The sequence below is a fragment of the Homalodisca vitripennis genome, unplaced genomic scaffold (genome assembly GCF_021130785.1).
Source record: "Homalodisca vitripennis isolate AUS2020 unplaced genomic scaffold, UT_GWSS_2.1 ScUCBcl_3797;HRSCAF=9552, whole genome shotgun sequence".
In the NCBI taxonomy this organism is placed as follows: domain Eukaryota; kingdom Metazoa; phylum Arthropoda; class Insecta; order Hemiptera; family Cicadellidae; genus Homalodisca; species Homalodisca vitripennis.
In genome coordinates, this window is record NW_025779931.1 from 22,311 (window position 1) to 45,000 (window position 22,690).

Genomic DNA, 22,690 nt, shown 5'->3' on the forward strand with positions numbered 1-22,690 from the left:
TTTTGAAGCCTCTGCCTGTCAATCATAAAAAACTAAGTATTAGTAATATAGTAATAATAGTAATTAAACTAATTAATACAAATCTAATAATTTGTAACTTTACCTCCTTGTTTTTAGTTTATTTCTAATGATGGGGAATTTGAACTAGTTAAATGAATTTCATGTATATTGCAGTTAGGGTAAATTTTGATACTAAAGTTTTTTTTATTTAAATTTGATCATTTATTTGATTTAGAATTGCATACTCTAATATTAATATTAAAAATCAATTTTTGATTATAAAAAACAAAATGTTACATAATTATGTAACAAACCTCACTCTATCGTTTAAAAATATTAAACATCATAAATCAATTATTTAACAATTAAATGTCATGTTTCATTATAACAGATGTAAATGTTGAGTTTAGCTCCAGTTCACCTTCCTCTTAGTGCAGTCTGAAATCTCAAGCTGTTACAGGTTTGACTCTTGGAATCTGAAGTCATGTTTCATCAGAATAGATTAAAACAAAAGAAGGAGACAAAAAAGCTCAAAATGAACTCTTTACATCGTTTCGAAATCAGAGACACCTTGACTACAAGATATAGTGTAATCTAGTTGAAGAGGTATTCTCTTTGTCTCAACAGGTGCACAGATGTATATTGTACATATTATGTGTTGTGTAGAAAACTCGGTTGCTCCACCCTGCTTTGAGATCGTGCCTAAAACATCTTAGTGCACTTAGTTGTGCCGATTTTTTTTATCTCTTTAGACAAACATGTTTCCAGATTTTAGGAGTCAAATATGTGACAGTGTCTGGTATCCGACGCTGCACTAAGAGGAAAGTGAACTGAAGCTAAACTCAACATCTACATTGAATCAACTCTTCTCACCATCGCTACATTATTATTACCATGTACTAGCCATTATTTCTTATATCTTTATAATAATGGTGTTTGCTGTTTGTAAATAAATAATAGATGTCATATGATCCTTACCTTACAGGTTTAAAATTAATTTTTGGTAAATGTCCTTAAAAATCCATTGCCTGTTCTGAATTTAAACATATTTTGTGTGGTTGAGCAATTTAATGTTTGCTATGAAAACAATGGACTAATATCCTTCAAATGTGGCAAGGATATTTAAAAATAATATAAAAGACATATGTAAAAATACAATTGTTTTCATGTTAATGCTACAGCATTCAATACATTTTTTGGCTCAATTTAATTAATTTAACATAATATAACCATATTATGAAAACCTTCACTGTATTTGAAAAATACAATATACACACATTAATAAGTTCTGATTTCACTTTAACGAGCTGTATCTTGGTCCCTTATTTACCAAACTATAAGGCATGTATTATTTGCACAATATATATAATTTATTACATTACATATAATTATTACATATATTAAATTAATATAAATATAATATAATATTTAATATATATATTATAATAATATATATATAATATATATATATAAATGAATGTTTGTGTGTTTTGTCCTTTATGGAATCGTAAACTATTTAACCGACCATTATGAAAATTTGTATGTATATGTATTTTTTTCACAGAGAAGGTTTATATACTATGCCCGTTGATGTAATTCGCCACCAGGCAGTGCTGCAAAAGATACAAGTTTTCAAAGCGCCTGCAAACTAAAAACTGCAATACGAGACAGTTATGTATATTAAATAACCAAACACTATATTGAAGTTATGATGTATATTTGTCTTTGAAGATATATTTCTGATTGAACTTAAAGTTTGAGTGTTAGACCACTTTATAATAAATTACATGTAAGTGTATGATGGCTATAAACATACACAGATTATCTTGATCGTGGCAACAAGGCAATCTCGAAATCGGCACTGGAAATATAATTCACTTGAACCAGAAGTGCACATACTCGGGCAAAGCTTACGAAAAGCGTGCGAAGCCGCGGGATATAGCTAGTATAATATAAATATAAACATACTGTGTGAAATGTTTTACTTTAAATTAAGCCTATCTAATTTATTCCAAATCCCTCCCCATTGTGATGTGCTTTTCAATCAGATTCACCCTGCAAAACCCAAGTTCTAGTTATGCCACTGGTACTATTGTCTGCCATTTAATGTCAATTTGTCTTTCGCCATTTTCAAATTAAGACAGTTTTTACAATACATGTTAAGTAAACATACAATACTGTATTAAGTTATTAATTTATAAGCGATAAACATATATCATTTCATACTTAGACTGATACATAGTCTGATTAAAAAATGTCAATAATGTTAAAGTTGTTAAAGAACAATATTTTAAAATTGGGTGATAAGATGAATGGTTGACTTACTGACCAAACATTTGCCTTTCACAGCTATTAGTATTTATGCATGTGTTTTAAAATTGTAAAAATTGAAAATTTGATGGTGATTAAGACATCACTACTATGGAAGTTCTTGAAATCAATTTTGTCACCATTACAAACAATGTATTGAAATAAATCAAAATATTGGATAAGGGTATAAATATGTTTAAAAAATATAATTTTCGTATTGGAATTATAAGCATAATTTTTATAATTTTAGTCTAAAATTATAGACACAATCAATATAGTTCTCTTTTAACAAGTAAGTTGAAAATACCTTATCTTTGGTGAAGGTGAGGTATATTGTTAAATAACACAGGTTGAGCAGTAGACCAATGGAGTGAGTGACAACGATTGGCCAAACCCCCATGACAAGTCCCTGCTGAAACATGAGGATACTCCTGGAACACAATGTGAGTAGATGGTAAGCACTTTGATTTTCATAGACATAGAATAAACTTATGTAACCACAGTGGCTCAGTTGCAGTTGTTTGCGAATGTCCATGTCGGTGGGAACAGTGGTTATAAGGTGACCAAGTCAAGTAATGGCGACCATGGCTGCTACTTGTATGGTTGACCACTGAACAAGTCTGCTCGCCCAGATTTTGATGATGTTTCACCTTTAAGCCACTGATACCCACTTTTAAGTCTCAGAGAGGACTTTTTAGCCCCAAATTCAACTAGTAAATATACAATGTATGGAAAATCCTATTTGATACTATGGGGTCCGGGGAATTAGTTCAGTTAGTTCTTATGTCTACCCACTAGGACTGCACCGCTATTAGTGTGTACGCATGTTCTGTCTCCCTCCATGATATTTGCAAGCTTTCAAGAAAAAACAACTACCCTCTCTGTTAATAATTAATTTAAAGTCACTCTGCGAACCTCAGCATGGATCACTTCTGGTTGGTTTATACCTTCCAGTTGAACCTACTACTGGGCACAGCAAAAAACCGATGTATCACTTAAATCTGGGCAACCTTGTGATGTCCAGGAGCAGCACATCACTAACCGCAAATGTCAAAATTCGGAGGTGCAAGGGTTAATCAATAGGTCTAGTCTACTGCGGGAGATGAGTATTGGAGTTGGTGGGGTTCGTTCCCTAAGTGTCGGAGGTTCTTGCTAGCCTCCACAAGGGTGGTGCCACCTCTGCCTGCTTTGATTGGAGAGACTGCTTTAGAGCTGACCCTCCCTTATCTTCAAGGGGATGATTTTGAGATTAGTGCCTTAAATTCTTCCTCATGGATCTCGATAGGAGGCGGCCCATACCCCCAACCTTACCCATCCTGAATATCCTGTCGCTCCGGAAGCAGCGCAAAGGTCCTTATAAGACTAGGTGCAATTTATAAGCTTCTAGTGCTAAGAGAAACCAAAAAAAGTGCAGCGCTGCACTTGGAAAGCAGACTATATTTGTGGTTCTAATGAGCTGAACTGCACAGAGACAGCAACTCATTACTTGCTCATATCAATGCAGTGAGTAAGAGAGACAATAAGTTCACTTTACCGAACACAGTAACCGCCTGCCACATCACAGTGTCCTAGCACTTACTTTTACTGTGCCTCAATTTATAGAACTGGATGGCTTATACTGGATGGAACCATAAAGTTACAATGGCCAGAAGTTTTTTGACCGAAGTAGGCTTCTCAGACCTGCATAGGTACAGTACTTATTTTTCTTGGTCGGGGAAACAAAGCATATTCAACTGTGGCATAAAAACATCTAAGAATAGAGTAGATTACAATGGCCACAATACATTTTTAAACCAAAGTATGGTTTTCAGACCTAAGTATGTACATATTTTCTTGATTCAGTCCAATAAGGTAAACTCAAACCATGGCATTAAAAATACAATGGACTGGAAGTAGATTACTATGGCCAGCCAAAAGTAAATGCTTTTGTCCAAAGTAAAGATTAGAATATCTTTCAGTAACCATCAATTATCTCAGGAGTGTTTGGTATGCCATTTAAAAAGGATATGCCCATTGTGTTCCTGTTATCGAGTAAGAAACTTCGTGTAAAACCACGGGTAATTGCTAATATTTCCATAAAGTTCTGATTAAAATTGATACTCTTTTATAATTCAATGTTTTTATCTGGTATAATAATATTTAGACTGTAGTAAATTAAACAGGAGTATTAAAATAAACCTTCATATTTAAGATTTAGTACTACTAGGTAAAACTAAACTAAATTACTTACCTGGCCATTGCTTCCATTAGTGGAGGGAATGGAACATTCTTTGAAGATTTGTTCTTCCATATTTTCAAACAGAGAATCCTAAAAACAGGAATGAATTAGTTATGAACATTACAATCAATTATTATTTATATGTTTAATGGAATGATCTTTCAATTGACATATGTAAACGTCAAGATATATGCATGGTGAAAATCTAATCAGAATTATATAAATATGTTAAATTAATTTGGTTCTCTAAGCTTATATTTAATACTTGTTTTAATAGTAAATTAGTTATACCAATCCACTGGTACTGTATGTTAAAAATTCCTGCACTATATCCTCCTAAACAGAGTCTATTAAAATTACTAAAATACAAGTTTGGCAAACAATTTGCCAAATTGATTAGGTCGATTTTGTATGAAACATCTGCCTATTACAGTTTTATTGTCCTCATAGCAGAACATAAGCCCCAGATCCAAAAACCATCCCCCTTCAAAAATATATGTATTAATATCTTGGTGAAGTTTGTTGGCTAGCTTGGTACACTATTTTGTTCCAAAATGGTGGCCATTTTACTAACAAGTAAGAAAACCACAATTAACACAAACAAAACTAAAAATAAAAACTTATTATTTATGGACCTAGAGAAAAGTAAAATAGTGTTTTGAAATGCATATAAGATTCTCTAATTTTTTTGTAATAAATAATTTGTTATATCTTGAGCAGTTTTTAAGATATTGATTAGAGGTAAGTCCCATGAGTATTTTTTGATTAACTAGAACTGGTGTTAGAAATATTGAAACTAGTTCAAACTTGGTACAAAAATATATCTTTTAATATTTCGACTAAGTTCATTTGCCAGCTTGATATGCCATTTTGTTTCAAAATGGAAGCCATTCAAATTTTTAAATTCAAAGCTGTATTAAGTAAGGGTCTGGAGAAAAATTGTTTTTATATTAATGTAGTTGCAGACCTCTATGTATAAAATAAACGATTTTAATATTTCAGTTCTTACAAAATCTTCCTGCTTAATATCTGATTAAGCCAGAGGATTATTTTTATACAATTTATATGTTTAAAGAATGTTTTTGTTTGTAAGTTTTTTGGATTGTTTGAAACAATATGTCATGAATGTGTTTGTAAATGATTAAAATTTAAGTAAGTTTATTTATTAGGAAAAAATTATTTTATAAATTTTTGAAAGCATTATTTTTTAGAAAAAATATGCCATTCTATCTACTTTTTGTTTTGGAAAGATTTAATTCTTCACGTGAAGATAATTTATTCCCTTACATTAAATAAGTTTAATTTTAGATTTACTATTTTTAAGTAAAGTTTTACTCAACTAACTGTAATTATAAAAACAACCTATAGCATTATTTTAAAGTATTACTTTGTGGTTAAGTCATTTGACGCCAAAACTGTACTCAATGTATATGTTAATAAAGAATTTTTGATTTGATTGATTTGATTTATTTGACTTTCAGTAGTCAACCTGAACCTAAACATAACAGCATGTAATTTACTAAGTTTTCAACAGAAATTATATATTACAAATTTAATAGACTCAAATAACATCTCATATGAACAAAAACATACACAAGATGAAAGATTCTAGAGTAAAATGTCTGTGTATGAATTGTGAATTATTACCACAACTTAACTAATTAGATGGAAATAGGAAAAATAAATCATATTACAGTAGAACCCCTCATAACCGGCCTCGGTTTTACCGCACCTCGGTTTATCCAGCCACTTCCCGGAAGGCAATATCGAAATTTATTTACCACGGCTTACAGACGCGCAGCTGCACGCACTAGTCTCCCACGACTCTTGCGTTATTTTGGTGTATCTATTTGTTTACATTTTCCTGTGTTGTCCTCAGTTGAGCTAATAGGTTTAACCTGTAAACAGTTCGTTGATTATTTCCAGTGCGGTTAGTACAGTACAGTACAATTGTTTTGTTTCGTCAAGTGCTGTGTACTGTAGGTTGGTTTATTCCGGCCCGAATCGTTATCCGGCCAGGGGCTCGGTCCCGTGGTGGCCGGATATGAGGGGTTCTACTGTATAATCTTGATCCAGAATTGTTAAATAATTATAATATTAATGTTTCTATACATTTTTATAACTAAATAACACTACAATTTTAGTGTAAATTAAAGTTTTTAAAACCATTACAAACTCAACATACTCCTCTCAGAACCATCCGTGATGTTTGTTTTGAGACTGTTGAACATGTTTTTTTCCGTAAACATGTGTGTATTCTGGGTATGACTAATTAAGCTGGATGCATATATTAAAATATTTGTTCTTCAAGTATTATACAAGGTTTTTGGTCACTGATTGTGAATATAAAGTAGCCATTTAAATGTTGTTGTATCTAAGAATGGTTACTGGCAAGGAAATTAGTCCTTTGGAGACCAACCGATGACAAATGTTTACACATACCTGTAGATTTTAACTTGCCACACAACATTGTCAGTGGTCTTTTAAGTTAAATAGTATTACAACCAGTCAAAATTTGATTTTTAATATTAATGGTAATTTAAGAATATATTAGCAAAACAAATAATATAAACCTGAAAGAAATTGCAGGAAAATAGTAGTTTCTAATATCATATAATGTAAAAATTATCACAATTGAAGTTGACCTATGTTTTGAATAGCACAATTGAATAGCACATGTTTTGAAATGCATTGAAAACCAGTACGTATAAAGTCAATGCAGTTGAAATTATGCATTGCAAAGTGTAAATAAACTTAAGAACTGGCTGTAGTAAAACAATCTTGTTTTGTTCCATCAGAACATCTTAAACTTCAAACACTTTGGCAGCTTTATTTTTTTATTTTTAAATTATGGAAAATGTCTCATTTTAAATGTATCCAAACGCTTTTTGTTGAAAAGAGTATTTTTTACATATTTAAATGGTTATGTATAAGAAATATGAGATTTTTTTCTGAATAACCAATAAAAACATTTAACCCTATGACTGATATTAAGAAACTCCCCGAATGATACACTGGTTTTTGTCTTTGCGCACCATATTTTTAAGATATTAAAGAAATATATATGCTTAATGGTAAGTAATTAGTGTTATATATGGGTTTTTTTGTTAGAAACCAGAGGAAAATTAAAAATAATAAAATTATGAACTTATCCGCGTTTTGTTTAGCTTTTTTATTTGTACATAAATAAAAAAATTGTATTGATAACTTTTTATTTTCCAAGTTTCACTCCATGTAGCTTTCACATGGCGAGATATTAAGAAACTGAAAATGTAAAAAATATGCAAATATATGTACTTACGATGGAGATAGAAGGAGAATGAAAGAAGCCGTACTTGCAGCTGTTCCAATTATTCCTTTATAATCGGCTAATCCATATTGACGAGAGAGTGGATTCCTAGTTGTCAATACATCGATATGATTAATTTTATTCACGGATTATTATTTATGAAATATTATTTTACGTTATAAAGTATATTATTTTTCTTTTTCCCTCTTCTTCAACCAGTAATAGCAATCACAAGTGTTTTATCTTTCATTCACTTTTCTTGTAGATATAGTGTTATTTATAAATATTTAAAGCAAAAGTTTTGGTCTTAAAAACTTTACAATATCCTAAAATGCCAATTTGATTAAATATTTTTGTATGTCTGAGAAAAATAAACAACAAATAAAACATCTTGGGGAAACTACTCCATGTAACATGCATAGTTTTTATTTAAATACAACAAAACTATGTCTAAAATTACTTAATTCATACATTGCAAACAATAGCCATATACTTGTTAGAAATATTTTTTTTGTGCTGACAATGAATCCTTTGGTTGGGAAAGATTTCATACCAAAAATATAAGTTATACTAGAAACAGTTGCTACTACTAACTATAATTAGTTTCAAATCAAGACCATGTTTACCTGCAAGGCAATTTGAATAGATAGTTACTGATGTGGTGACTATGAACTTACAGACCAGACTAAGCTTTGAGCATCATCAACTGAAGAGTGTAAAAATAGCCAATTTTATCAGTTCTTACTCTAACAATGGGATAAGCATGTTGTTTTATCACACAGTTTATCTTTCCACTATCTCTGTACACTGGTGAATACATTATCATCAGGTGACTTAACATATAACAACAAGGGCATATATATTAAATCAAATATGCAGTCATAATAAAGGGGAGGGAGGAAGAATGAAATCCTCCTCTAGGCAAATTTGTAATAAAATAAAAAATATTATGAACTAAATGAAGGATGTCTATAAATAATCCCTTTCAAATTAATCTCTAGCTGCTCTACATACACCACTAAACAGACTTTTAGGTACTTCCTTATCTAGCTACAAGTGGTTCCTTCCTGATCTCAGTTTGGCATTGGGATTAGAAGAATTAGTTTTATTCATAAAACATCAAATTTAATTATAAGTGTTAGAGCATTAAATTAATATATAGTCAAACAAACTTAGAAAATATAAGTTTCGTTTTACCTGCCATTACTAAAGTTCTAAAAGAAAATGTAATCAAATTGGCATGGATAACTAATTAATAGTCTAATGAAAACATTGTTACTATAAATTATACTAACTTTTAAAAATAAAAATTTAATGTAAAATTCCAAATAAAAAAATACATTTGTGGATGTGTACCTATAAAGTTATGGGGCCAATCAATTCTAAATAACAATCAAGTACCTTGAAAATGATGTTCATAAAGATGGAATAACCCTTAATTAATTGCTGAGCTGTGTAGTAAAGTACCCAATAGTTTACACACTGTTAGTCCTAGGCCTATCTCTTGTGTGACCTTTGCCTTATTTATTGTTCTTGTTTAGATTAAACATATTTATCTGAATCACATAATCAAAGCTAATTAAAAAAAATTCCGAATTTCTAAATTACAATTATAATATTAGAAGATGCAAAATGGTAAATTTTTATGTATTTGTGTGGTCTTAAACAATAAGTACTGTACAAATTAATAATATTAAGTAGCAAATAAATTTATTTTTACTAATCGTGAACTCTGTTCAATCATCGAAATATCCCATAATTAAAATGTGTGTTAAACAAAACATGATCGTGTATTTTTAACGATTTAAAACATTTTTATCATAATATTATACTTCTATAATAAAAAAAATCTGATATACTTACGTTTATTTATTATAAATATTATTTTATACAATTTATTAAAAATATTGTTACTCACAAAGAAAGCAAGAATTTAAATGAGAGGTGAACTAGCTGAGATCTAATCTATATGTGGCTCACTTAGTTCAATTCTCTTTTAGAGTGTTTTATTTATTTGCCTTTATGGATCATCATAATTATTGCATATGTAAAACTTTTACTATATTAATACTATAATTATTAATAATATAATACTTATAATATTAAATGTATTAACTAATGTCTTACCTGATGATATATTCGCTTTGTATTCTTTGAATAACATGTAAAGCAATCTGTTTGGAAACTTTAGCTCTTATATAACAGCAAATCAGTAGTGTACACAAGATCTGAGTTTGGAAGCCAAACCCATCAATCATATTTCTTGGAGGGGGAATAGAACAGTCTTGTATTTTTGTAATCTTGTGCATTCAAATACAGAATTTTTGTAAAAACTGTGGATCCCATTCTTAAGTTCTATAAGTTTCTTCTACCATATCCTCGCAAGTATCATGTACTTTGCAACTATGTCCCTAACAACTATTTAAAAATTAAATAGTTTGAACTAGTTACTAGTAGAAGGCATGTTTTTCAAATAAGTACCGTTTTGAGATATTAAAATTGTCAAGCAAAAATGTTCGTGACAATTTTATTTTTTTAAGAAAGCCCACACACTATTATATACTTTTCTACATAACGTCCATCAATATTAAGGCATTTATTATATCCAAAAACAACCTGCCTGATTGAACAGTGACCTGCATTGTCAATCTTTTTGTTGCTATTGTCATCCTTGCTGGGCTGACCTTCCAAGATTCTTCTTCTGGTGATAAAACAAATGGTAGTCACTGGGCGCTAAATCCAAGCTGTTTTTGAAGAGATTATCAAGTTCCTAACAAAATACTGTGATGAGATCTGGTGTTCCTTTTTGTCACACGCAGATGGATATTGTCATATAGCAAAAACATTTCTTTTCTATAGTTTAAAAATTCCAAAGGAACACTTCTTGAAACTTGAGGAAACTCTGATAATTGTAAAATATTCTGGTCACTTTCACATCATCATTCACTTTCAGCATCAAACCATTGGTGATCATGGAGGGTTGTACACTACTACGTTCTCATCATGAACATTCTTTCATCCATCTTTTAAAGCTCTTTACCCCTTTGATACCCACTTCTTCCCTCATGTTTTTTCCTTACACTGATGAATTTTAACTGCTTTCACAGCTTTGGCATAAAAAAAAACAAATAACAAGCTCGTACTTCACAGTTGGCGGGATGCTCAATTGATAGGGGCATTTGACATAAACATTAATAGATGTAAAAAATGATGAATATTTGCAGTATTTGCGTTCGTGGCATTGCTAACAGTTGTAGTTAGACAGTGCCAAGCCTGGGCACTGACTGCAGTAGTAGAATTTCAAATTGGTACTTACTTAAAATCATGCCTTGTATATTTATTTCCTCCAATCTAGTGGTCCTACAGGGAAGTACTTAAAAAATTTGAATTTTAGCTGCAAATAAAATTTTTTTTAATTAACACAAGTGAAGTACAAGATTAATTAAGCAGGTAATATAACAATGCCATATATGAATTTAGTGTCTAAGTTTATATCTACAGATTTCTAGAACTTGTAAACACATTCATAAAAAAAAAAAAAAAAAAAAAAAAAAAAAAAAAAAAAAAAAAACAGATCATAAACCAAATAATGTACTATATGTACCTGATATAACTTCCGGTTACTGTACAAGATTTATACCTAACTGTACGTATTTTGTGAACAGCTTTAAACCTTTTTAGTAGAGATTAGAATACAACATTCTTCCAGACTAACATTCACTCCAATATGCTGTTTTTTAATTGGTGAGCCTTGATAGGATAAGACTGCACTATCTTTTGATAAGTTAATTGTTCACTAATTACCTCAGACAACAAAACTCCAATCAAAATTAACTTATAATCGTTAAATGATACATATAACTGTTAAATGTTACAATTTTTACAATTACGAGTATCTATACAGTTTTAATAAAATAAGTGCATGAATAACACTTAAATTATGGAACTATAGCTGAATAAACAATAAAATAACATTATGCTATTGTGCGATACTACAGTATTTTTTTTCTTATGCCCTTACAATTTCTTTCTACTTATAATTCAACTATAGTGGCATCATGAAGAGACTTACCTGTACTTTAGTGCACGTGATTGTGACAGTCTATGAACTACTCCAAGCACATCGTAGACTCAATTAGTCCATACCTTCCAATTAACTTCATCAACCTTCATCGTTCATACGATTAGACAATTTAGACTTTTCTGTCATGTTATTTTCCTGTCCTTATTAACAATAACATTCCTTTTTCACTACAAATACTTTGGGATTATAAAATTGTATAAAGTAATGAAAATATAAGTGTATTCATAAAAGGGATTACTGTATATTATTTCAATTACAAAATGCCTTTATTAAAAAGGTGAAGTTAGGGCTAATAACCCTATTTTACTACTCAAACTTAAATTAAATGTACTGTAATATATTTGTATTATTAAATTATATACTGATTCTCCTAAGAAGTTTTGTCATTATTTTTGAGAGGCATAGATAAGTGGTTTAGTAAAGAAAAGATATTTCAGTATGGTGGTGATGCAACCTTATTTTTTATTATTGTCCTTGCATTAATGAAGTACAAACAATTTTCAAACACGCAAATTATTTTTTTTATACATTTTAAAAAAATGATTAAGTTTGCAAATAAATACCTTTAACCCTCCGAGTGGCGGTACTTTTTTCTCCAAGTGGCGGGACATTTTTACTGATTTTGTATGTTCGCAAAAGAAAATTTATATAAAATCCTGTATATTATATAAGTATGACATATCATACATCGATTTAAACTTCATAACACACAAAGTAGAATGGTAATTAATATGAAACACTTACCTTGGATTGGTGTAAAAAAACCAATAGGTTGAATTCCCAAAAATAAAAATTCAAATTTTTTTGTTTTTATATTAGGCTGAGTAAATGTTCCTAAACTTAATTTTTTTAACACAAATCCAAAATAGCCATTTTGTTTAAAATTTAATTCTGAACAAAAATATGTATCCGTTATATGTATTATTTCTAAAAACAACGCACTATTTTGCTGATCAAAACTTTTAATGTACACGTTTTTTTACTGCATTTTAGTCAGTATCAGAAGCCAACCTCATTCCTCATCATTCTTCCTGGTTTTAGAGGCCTCCAATAATGTTCCAGGTAAGGGAAACACTCCCTATGAACCCAAAATTACAAGTTGGGCACCAGAAGTGACTTTTACCCCCTTTTTTGGTGTGTACACACACTGCAACAAAGTCTGGTAAATAAGCAATCCTGTGAAGAAAACCTACACTTGGTCCCAGGAGGTAGTACAGTAGGTGGATTGAACCGTTTGTAAGGAGTTTCCATTAGTACCAGCATATCTAAATGCTATATCAAATTAAAGTTTAGAATCTGGTCTTTCTAACCATCACCTAATATATAGCGTTTAAGTCGCGGTATAAACATCGGAAATACCGGAACAAGAGAGGCTTGCATTAATAGACGCTAGAGCGTCTTTGCCACTCGCGGGACGGAGATTTAATAGACGCTGCAGCGTCTTTCACCACTCGGGAGGCGTTAAAATCCAAGTATTAGTATATCTTAAGTAGAACGGCATTTATTACAATTTATAGTGATAGTTTGTAAATGTTACATAATTTTTGGTTATATATATAGGCAATCTGGGTTTCTAATAAATTATTGAAAGTTATGTAAGAATACCTTCATAGGAGTTGTATTAATCTTTTCTTTCGTAAATAAAGATTTTTAAATAACTAAACTATCTATGATATAAGTATGAGAAACTTGTACCGAATATATATTTAATTGAGTTTTCAATTTGCAATAAACTGCCGTTGTTTTAAGTGTTACTTGATTCAAAGTATAGTAAAATTTCTTAACATTATTAATGAAGTTTAGCTGCAAAACATTTTTTTAATTAATGTAAGCGAAAGTATATTAATACAGCAAACAATGTAAAATGCCATATATGAATTTGGTGTCTAATTTTATACCTACGGATGTCTACAACTTGTAAACAACGTTCATAAAAAAATAAACAAATCATAACCAAATAAGTTACTATATATGTACCTGATATAACTTCCAACTACTGTATAAGATTTATACCCACCTGTAACTATGATTGTGTACAGCTTTACACCTATTTAGTGAATATTTAAATACAACATACTTCCAGACTAACTATTACTCCAATATGCTGTTGTTTAATTGGTTTGCCATGATAGGATAAGACTGCACTGTCTTCTTGATAAGGTAATTGTTCACTAATTACCTCAGACAAACAAGTTTCCAATCAAAATCAACTTTATCATCATTGTTAAATATTATTGTTAAAATTTACAGTTTTAAAATAATGAGAATATATTATATAGTTATAATTAAATTAGTGTATGAATAGCACTTAAATTATGGAACTATAGTTTGAATAAACAACATAATACTGTTTACATCAGTGTGCGATACTACTGTTTCTTATGGCCTCACAATTTCTTTCTACTTATGATTCAACTATAGTGAAGCAGAGTGATAGTTTGAAAATGTTATATTTCTTATGTTATATAAAGGCATTGTTTAAGGCGGTAAACGTGTAAAGTATCTGTAACAGTAACCTGTACTGGGTACTTTCGGTTTGCAGACTGACAAGTACAGTACAAAGTTTCTATTACAGTAGTCCCGATGTGATCAGTTGCCTCAATAGTAAAGCTCCTGAGCAGTTCTGTATTGGTTGGTTTGTTGTCATTCGTTGCCACTATGAAGCAAAAGCACCCTGATGATTTGCACGTTAAAACAAGCAGTTGCGGGTTATGATAAATTAACAAATCTACACAATTTTACCTGTGTTGAAAATGAAACGTTTTAAATAGTGGTTAACCTCAAAAATAACAAGTTCAAGAAAATGACCAAGAGAGCTCCATAACCTGACCAATGCGCAAACTGACTACTTGAACTTGATAGTGACAAATGTTTTAGCAGAGGAGGTGCGCGACCGACTACTGCGCACACCGCAGACATGACATGAATCTGCTTGTCCATGGTGTGAGATCAGAGGTTGAAAAAAAAAACCCTGGCACATAAAACAAAGCCTGGTTAGTTAAGCCAAGAATAACTCAAGAATGGCTGTACCAATTATAATAATCTCTGATTTGTTTTCATTAGTATGCGCCTCTAATACTGAAAGAGCCTGTTTACCCTTCTGACGCCATAGACGGATATATAAAAAAACTAGTATAGCAGACTTTGACCAAAACGCCAAATACAGTTAAATCCGATATTATAGATTATGTCTCTTGGAGAGGTTCTAGTTCACAAAAGGTCTTTGAAATGCCCGGTGCATGCTCCGTGTTTTTTTGCGGTTACCAAGGAAGTATTTATAAATGACCTTCACTCAGTGGCAATGGGGGACTTTAGCGCCCTTTGTCTAACTCCAAACACCTCCTCCGTCAGTTCTGTGTCTCCTACAAAGCCATATCCAAACATATCCATGGCGTGTATTACCACTTTCTCTCGGTTGTCATGAGTCAAGTCCACTACGTATCTCTTTATTACCGGTATTCTTCATCGTGTGGTAGTGTTGTGATTAGTGTGAAATATTTTATCTTGTTTATAGTAAAATGTAATTAAGCTTTTAATTACATTTTACATTGAAATTGATTTGAACTAAACAGTTTTGAAAATTGTTCTTTATTTTTATAAATAAATAGGCTAATTTTAAGTAAAAACGTCCAGTTTTAATACTTTTTTTGCTTTTACCTTTTATAATTTAGTTATAATAAAAAGCTTTGAACTTTAAGAAACAAGATTTTTTAAGTGTCTTGGATTTATTAGTGGCATGCAATGGGTCAAATGTAATCACCTGTTCTGTATAAACATTGTTTTATGACGAGCACAACAAAATGTTTAGTTAATTTAACCACTAATTTTCAATTTTTTTTACATTTAGTCTTGAAAGCATAGAGTAAGCTATGGCAGTAATAACGATTCCTTATTAAAATTTTTTCTGCAACCACTGTTTAGCACATAAGTAAGAAAATATCAAGATAAAAAAATTAAAAGTTTTAGTAAAAATTATTTTTTTAATTGTAAATTTTAGTATTTAATTCCTTAGAAATATTATTGAATTATGAAATAATTGTAATATTTACGTTTCATAATTAAAATTTATCTGATACTAAAACAGCTACTGACAACTTTCAACTGAAGAAAAAAGTTCTAAGACTGGAATAATTACAATGGCCATAAATATACACTTTTTAACATATTTTCTTGAACATGGCAAAAAGGAAAAACTCGACATTGGTGTTAGAAATATAATTTACTCAAACCAGAAGTGCTCATACTCGTGCAAAGCTTATGAAATTGTGTGCAAAACTATACTATTTAATAATGATAAAAGGTTATTTTTATTGGAGATTTTGCCAAGGTAATTAGTGAACAAATACCTTATCAAAAGATAATTGAAGTACTATCCTATCAATTCTAACATAATTAAATAACACTACATTGGAATAGATGTTAGTCTGGAAGTTTTTTGTATTAAAATCTTTAAAATAAATCAGTTTAGATATTTACTCAAAGGGCATACCTAAAAAAGTGAAAACATAGAAATGTTCAGTTAAGAATATCCTTGTCCTTGATTTATGTCTGAAATAAGTAAACAAAGTATAAGGAGGGGTAAATCCTTATTATCTATCCCAATTCATCGAACAACTACCTTTAGCAAATCGTTTACAGTTTCTGCCTGTCGATTGTGGAATGCTTTACCTGTGAACATCAGAGCCATCGATAAGCGCGCTCGCTTTGGGGTGGAGGTCAGGGCCTTGATGCTGGGGACTCAGAGGGTATAGCGGTTGGCGGCTTTGAAGTGCGGGTACTTAGGGCAATTGCATGCAAGTATGAATGAATGCGAGTGTGTGTCATAGTCATAAATCTTTATTACATATTCATTGAGAACAGTAATGAGTCAATCTTAACCTAATCACTTTTGTTTGGTCATTAAGTGAAATTCTACATTAAAAAGAACAATAATTAAAGAATTCAACAAATTAGGTCAATTTAAACTAATCAAGTTCATTGCTGCCAGATTCAAACTCCCTCCAGACTGTAGAAGGGGCGTTTCCAGGCAGCCACTTGTAGACGCTCTTCCTTAGTTGATGATTAGTGTGTGCCTTGACTTCATCTGGGAGAATGTTCCAGTATTTTGCACCTATGTAGGATGGTTGTTTCTCATAGATGTTTAGCCGATGGACAGGCAAAGCATAATTGTTGGCTCTTCTTGTTGCAAAGTTGTGGGTGTCAGCTCCTCTTGCCAGCTTTTGATTACTTGCATAGGTAACTGCCTCCATGATAAAGAGTCCGACTACCGTAAGGATGTTAAGATTTCTAAATGAGTTCCTGCAGGAATCCTGTGGTCCAAGATTGCAGAGAATACGTATAGCCTTCTTCTGGAGTACCAAAACTCTTTTAAGATTTCCTTTGGAGGAGCTTCCCCAAACAGCCAGACCATATCGCAGATGGCTCTCAAAACAGAGCATAGTATGCTGTTTTAGCCGTGTTGGCATGGGTCACCTGCTTAAGTCTTCTCAAGACTATATATTGAAGAGCTTAATTTTATGCAAAGTTTGGTCGACATGAGAGTTCCATGACAGTTTATCATCTATGATCACTCCAAGTATTTAGCCTGTTGCACTCTGTTTAGCTCTGGTATTTCAGCTACCTCATTTTCTTTTTCTTCCAAGGAAGATCTGCTGACTCTTACTCTCATTGAGGACCAGATCATTAGCATAGCAGTACTCTTGGGCCATGCTGATTGCGATGTAAGATTCTATCTCCAGGGTTTCAGGTGTTTGGTTCTGGAGGAGGAGTACTGTATCATCTGCATACATAAGTGACTCCGCAGTAACCACGAAGGTAGCTAGGCAGATCACTAACATATATAATGAAGAGTATCGGTCCTAGGATAGATCCTTGTGGGACTCCTCTTGACATGGCCTTCTTGGTTAGATGTGATGTTTAGAATTCTGCAGTTTTGTGGTAGTTGTTATTTCCACGGCTTGGGTCCGGTTGAATAGATAGCTCTTAAACCATTTTAATGCATTTGCTCTAATGCCAATATTTTCCATCTTATGTAACAATATATCATGGTTTAAGCTGTCAAAAGCCTTACTGTAATCCAAAAAGATGGCAGATAGCTGTAATCTCCTCGTTCTAAGGTTTTTATGAGGGATTCAGTGATGCTTGTGATAGCAGTTTAATGTGGAGCGTCCTGCTATAAAATCCATGCTGTTCTCTGGCAATAGATTGTTGGTAATCAAGTAAATGCATCAATCTTTGCAAGCGCTATTTTTTCAACAAGTTTAGAGAAGGTAGGTAGAACATGATATAGGCCTATAATTTTCTTGTTTGTTCGTTTCCCCTCCTTTGAACTTTGGGTAGACTTTAGCGCTTTTCAGCATGCTTGGGAAAATTCCTTGAGCAAAGGATTTGTTGATTATGTTGGCTAAAGGATGGGCTAGCTCATTCCTACATGCTTTTATTATCTTTGAGGATATTTCATCAAAGCTGGCTGACGATTTTTGTTTTTAAGGACTTTATGGAGTTAAGTACTTCTTCTTGGTTGGTAGGCCAGAGCACAAAGTTTTGATCGAAGTCGTGAGGGGTTTCAGGCGTTCATTGAAGTTCCCAGAGCTGTGTTAGAAAAGGATGGATCAGCAGCGTTTACAAAGTATGTGTTGAGTTGTTCAGCAATTTTAGAAGGATCAGTTGTGTCTGTGCCATTGATGCATAGTTTGTGTTGTCCTTTGAGATGTTTGTTTAGGCCTTCTTTCACCATTTATCAGACTCCAAGCTGCCTTACTTTTATTGTCTGACTCTTGTATGAAGTTTGAGTTTTGCTGCTTTCGTAAGGCTTTAATGTGGAGGTCATATTCTTTTTTCTTTAGAGCAGCATAAGCTTTGCTAGCTTCTCCGCATTTCCTTCAGTTGATGTGCATTAAAGGCCTGTTTTAAAGATTTCTTTCTTTTGAATGGTTTCTTGATCATTAGGCCTGATGTTGCATTTGTTTATTTTTATTGCGCATTTTCCTTTTAGGACACACTACATCCAGATGGTAGGATATTATAGAAGAGAACACAACAATATGCCTCCTCAGCACTGGCAATGTCGTAAACCTCATTCCAGGACTCCTTTCCAAGCTGGAGTCTCAGAATCCCCAGAGATTGGTCGCAAATATGTCTTCGTTCAGTTGTTGCAGGAGTAGCAATATTGGAAGATGTAGAGAAAGTGCATATCAGTCCAGTATGGGTCTGAGATGTGATTGTTTACTATTGCTACTGAAAGTTCATTTGGACCAAAGTTAGTAGCAACAAGGTCAATTGAAGTCCTGCTATTGGGAGTTATCCTAGTTGGTGGAAGGTTAAAGCGTTGAAGGTTGTAGCTAAGGAGGAGTTTTCCTGGAGTTCTTGATCCCGTTTTTCATTTTTCCTGGTGCTGGGTTTTGAGACAGTCCACATTAATATCTCCCATTATGACAACAGGGTCATTCCATGTCGGTATGGTTTTCCAGGAAGTTAGAAATAGCTTCTAAAGCAACTTGAAAAGTTGCGGTCAGGTCTATAGACTCCTAGGATGTAAAACTCTTCTTTCTTCAGGATGAGTTTGATTGCTGCTAACTCACACACAAGTTCTATTCCATGCCGGGATGCGTTTAGATTAGCTATTTCAGCATTTAGGTTTTCATTACAATAAATAAGCAACACCCCCCTTTAAGTGTTCTTTTCTAGAGAAGTCAGCAACAAGTCTGTAACCTTTAATAATTGTATTTTCTAGATTTGTTTGGTTAAGGCCATGTTTCACTTTAAAATGACTACATCAGGATTTATGTCTTGAAGGTGGTTGACAACCAGATCAATCTTGTTTGACAGACGATCCATATTTTGGTGAAAAAATCTTTAACTGGTTAACTTTCCTTGGTTTTATTTTATCCTTGACCGAGTTGCGTTGAAAAAGTGCCTGGTTTTGTATTTTGTATTGATCATCTTGGTATATTGTCTTGCGATATTATTGTAAATTTGTATAAAGTACCATTAATTATTAATGATTGTTTTTATTTTAAGATTAATTTTAATATGTAATGTAAATAAATAGACTAAATTTTAGTTATAAATGTATACATATATATGTTAGTTTAATTTTTATAAGGTTAAGTGGTAGAGAGGACTTTATAGTCCTAACTTCGCCTCTAATAAAGACATTTTTCATTTCATTTCCACCTGAACTCAGGATTCACCCTAAAGTATTGTCACTACCAGCATGAAGTTAGTTTGAGTTTGTCCTTCTACAACGGTTAAACAAATAAAAAACTTCACAGTTTTAATTAAGATCTATATCATTTCACAGGATCTATCAATGGTCTATGTGGTTTGAACTACTTAAGATTTAACACATAACTGGTAATACAGTAAAACCTGTAATATATTTCCCCGTGATATCCATCACCTCCGATCTCAAGCTTTGTGAGCAAGAAACACCACACAGGCAAGCTCAAACAAGTTTGGATGGGGGGTGTGGGTGGGAGAGGGATGGGGTCTTTGTTTTACTTAATAAAAAACTTTGCTGAGTTATTCTTTTAAATTATTACCTTAACGATGCTATAATATCAGTGCTGTTGTGTTAAATTCAAATTGGGAAGTTTTGTTTTGTGATGGGATATGAATTTTTTACTTTTAAGAAAGTAAGTTAAGATCTGAATTACATTGTACATTACTGAATATTTCTGTACATTGTGCATTTCTTATGCTCTAATCAGTGACATACAACACAAAACAGTAAAATATAAATGTGACAAAAAGTGATGATGGTTCACAGTGTAAATAAATTATTTTTGTCTTGACTTGTTTGTTTTGACTGCATAATAATCATTATATTTAAGTATTAACAATAAACCAACCATCATCCCTTATTTATATTTAATCAGTTACTTTTCAATAGTAATAATCATTTATAGGAATATTTTGAAAAGCCTTCTTTAAATTACATACTTTTTGGAAACCCCTCAATTTAAAGATATCATATAAAAAATGTAAGTATTAAAAATCAGTCTAAACAGGCTACATATAAAAAACTAATACCAGAAATGTTTCAAACAAAGAACTTCGTCCCATATTTATATTTACAACAGTAGCCTACTATGTATATTTATGGAGAAAGATTAAAAATTTAAAATGATGTTTCTCTTTGAAAAAGATTAAATCAAAATCTTTATATGCACTGTACAAAAACTTTAAATTATAACTCATGTCATTATATATACTGGATAGAGTATAAAGATGCTGCAAAATGACACGTCCCCCAACTGTCTAAGCTTAATTAGGAGAGTTCCACAGAAACAATCTGATCATGTCTTTTTGGTTACCTTTTTGGACACTACACATCAAAAACAGTTTTGAAATAAAAAATGTAGTATTTTTTTTTTATTCTTAGCACTCGTTATGAGTATACCAAATTTTAGCAAAATCTAAAATGGGATTGTTAATATTGAGTGTGTTAGTTTGACATGGAAACAGCTCAGTTATTCATAGTTTTATTTTTTGATAATGAGTGGTACCAAATAACGGAGTTATTTTAAAAAAATTTTTTTTTGGGGGGGAAAAAAAAAAGGGGAAAAATTTTTAAAATTTTGGGGGGGTTTATTTTGTTTTTTTTCCCAAAAAAAAAAAAAAAAACCTTTTTTTTTTTGGGGTACTTTTTTTAATTTTGGGGGGGGGAAAAAATTTTTTTTTTTAAAATTTTTTTTTAAAATTTTTTTTCTTTTTTTTTTTTTTAAAAAACCCTTTTCCTTTTTTTTTTTTTTTTTTTTTTTTTTTTTTTTCCCCTTTTGTTTTTAAAAATTTTTTTTAAAAAATTTTTTTAAAAATTTTAAAAAAATTTTAAAAAAAACCCCGTTTAATAAAAAAAATTTTTTTTTTTATTTTTTTTAAAAAAAAAAATTTTTTAAAAGAAAAACAAACCCCCCCCTTTTTTCCCGGGGGGGGAAAAATTTTTAAATTTAAAAAAAAAGGGGGGGAAAAAAAACCCAAAAAAAAAAAATTTTTTTTTTTTAAAAATTTTTTTAAAAAAAAAATTTTTTTTCAAAAATTTTTTTTTTAAAAAAAAAAAAAGGGGGGGAAAAAAATTCCCCAAAGGGTTTGGGGGTTTTGGGGGGGGGTTTTTTTTTGGGGGGGAAAGGGGGCCCCCTTTTGGGAAAAGCCTTTTTTAAAAAAAATTTTTTTTTCCCCCTTTCCCCAAAATTTTTTTTTGGGGGGGGCCCCCAAAAACCTTTTTAATTTAATTAAATTTTTTTTCTTTTTTTTTTTTTTTAAAAAAAAAAATTTTTAAAAAACCCTTTTAAAAAAAAAACCTTTAAAAAAAAAAAATTTTTTTTTTAAAAAAAAACCCCCAAAAGGGGGCCCAGGGGGGGCCCCCCAAATTTTTAAATTTGAAATGGGGTTTGGGGGAAAAACCCCCAAAAAAATTTTTTTTTTTTTTTTTTGGGGGAAAAAAAAATTTAAAAAATTAAGGGAGGGTTTTTTAAAAAGAAAAAAATTTTTTTTGGGGAAAAAACCCCCTTTTTAAACAATTAAATGAAAAAAAATTTTTTAAAATTTTTCCCCCCGGGGTTTTTTTTAAAAATAGGTTTTTTTTAAAAAATTTGGAAAAAAAAAAAAAAGGGGGGGGGGTTTTTTAAAAAATTTTTTTTTTTTTTAAAATTTTTTTTAAAATTTAAAAAAAAAAAATTTTTTGGGAAAACCCCCTTTTTTTTTAAAAAGGGGGGGGGTTTTTTTTTCCCCCCCCCCTTTTTGAAATTGGGGGGGGGAAAAAATTTTTTGGGGGGGGGCCCCAAAAATT

The 22,690-nt window shown here is 31.4% G+C and overlaps 2 protein-coding genes across 2 annotated transcripts in view; both read right to left on the reverse strand.

The window, feature by feature from the left end:
- Positions 1–2,040: 2,040 nt before the first annotated feature.
- LOC124372685 lies at positions 2,041–15,291 on the reverse strand. Its single transcript, XM_046831093.1, has 5 exons — positions 15,194–15,291; positions 7,830–7,925; positions 4,541–4,618; positions 2,618–2,741; positions 2,041–2,055 (listed from the first exon to the last, which is right to left on the reverse strand). Exons 1-5 carry the CDS (start codon positions 15,289–15,291, stop codon positions 2,041–2,043), a joined length of 411 nt encoding a protein of 136 aa, XP_046687049.1.
- A 2,231-nt stretch (positions 15,292–17,522) lies between these two features.
- Positions 17,523–22,690, reverse strand: part of LOC124372687 (ubiquitin-like protein 7) — a 19,680-nt gene continuing 14,512 nt past the window's right edge. The window contains exon 6 of the mRNA XM_046831096.1: positions 17,523–17,657. Within this exon, the coding sequence (XP_046687052.1) occupies positions 17,523–17,657 (135 nt within the window). The remainder of the gene's footprint in view (positions 17,658–22,690) is intronic.

Coding starts and splice junctions, on each gene's coding strand:
- LOC124372685 (XM_046831093.1), bottom strand. CDS start 15,291: ATGGATATGTTTGGATATGGCTTTGTAGGAGACACAGAACTGACGGAG. Junction 7,926..15,193: donor AAGTCCCCCATTGCCACTGA/GTGAAGGTCATT, acceptor ATTGACAACTAG/GAATCCACTCTCTCGTCAAT. Junction 2,742..4,540: donor CTAATGGAAGCAATGGCCAG/GTAAGTAATTTA, acceptor ATTGTGTTCCAG/GAGTATCCTCATGTTTCAGC.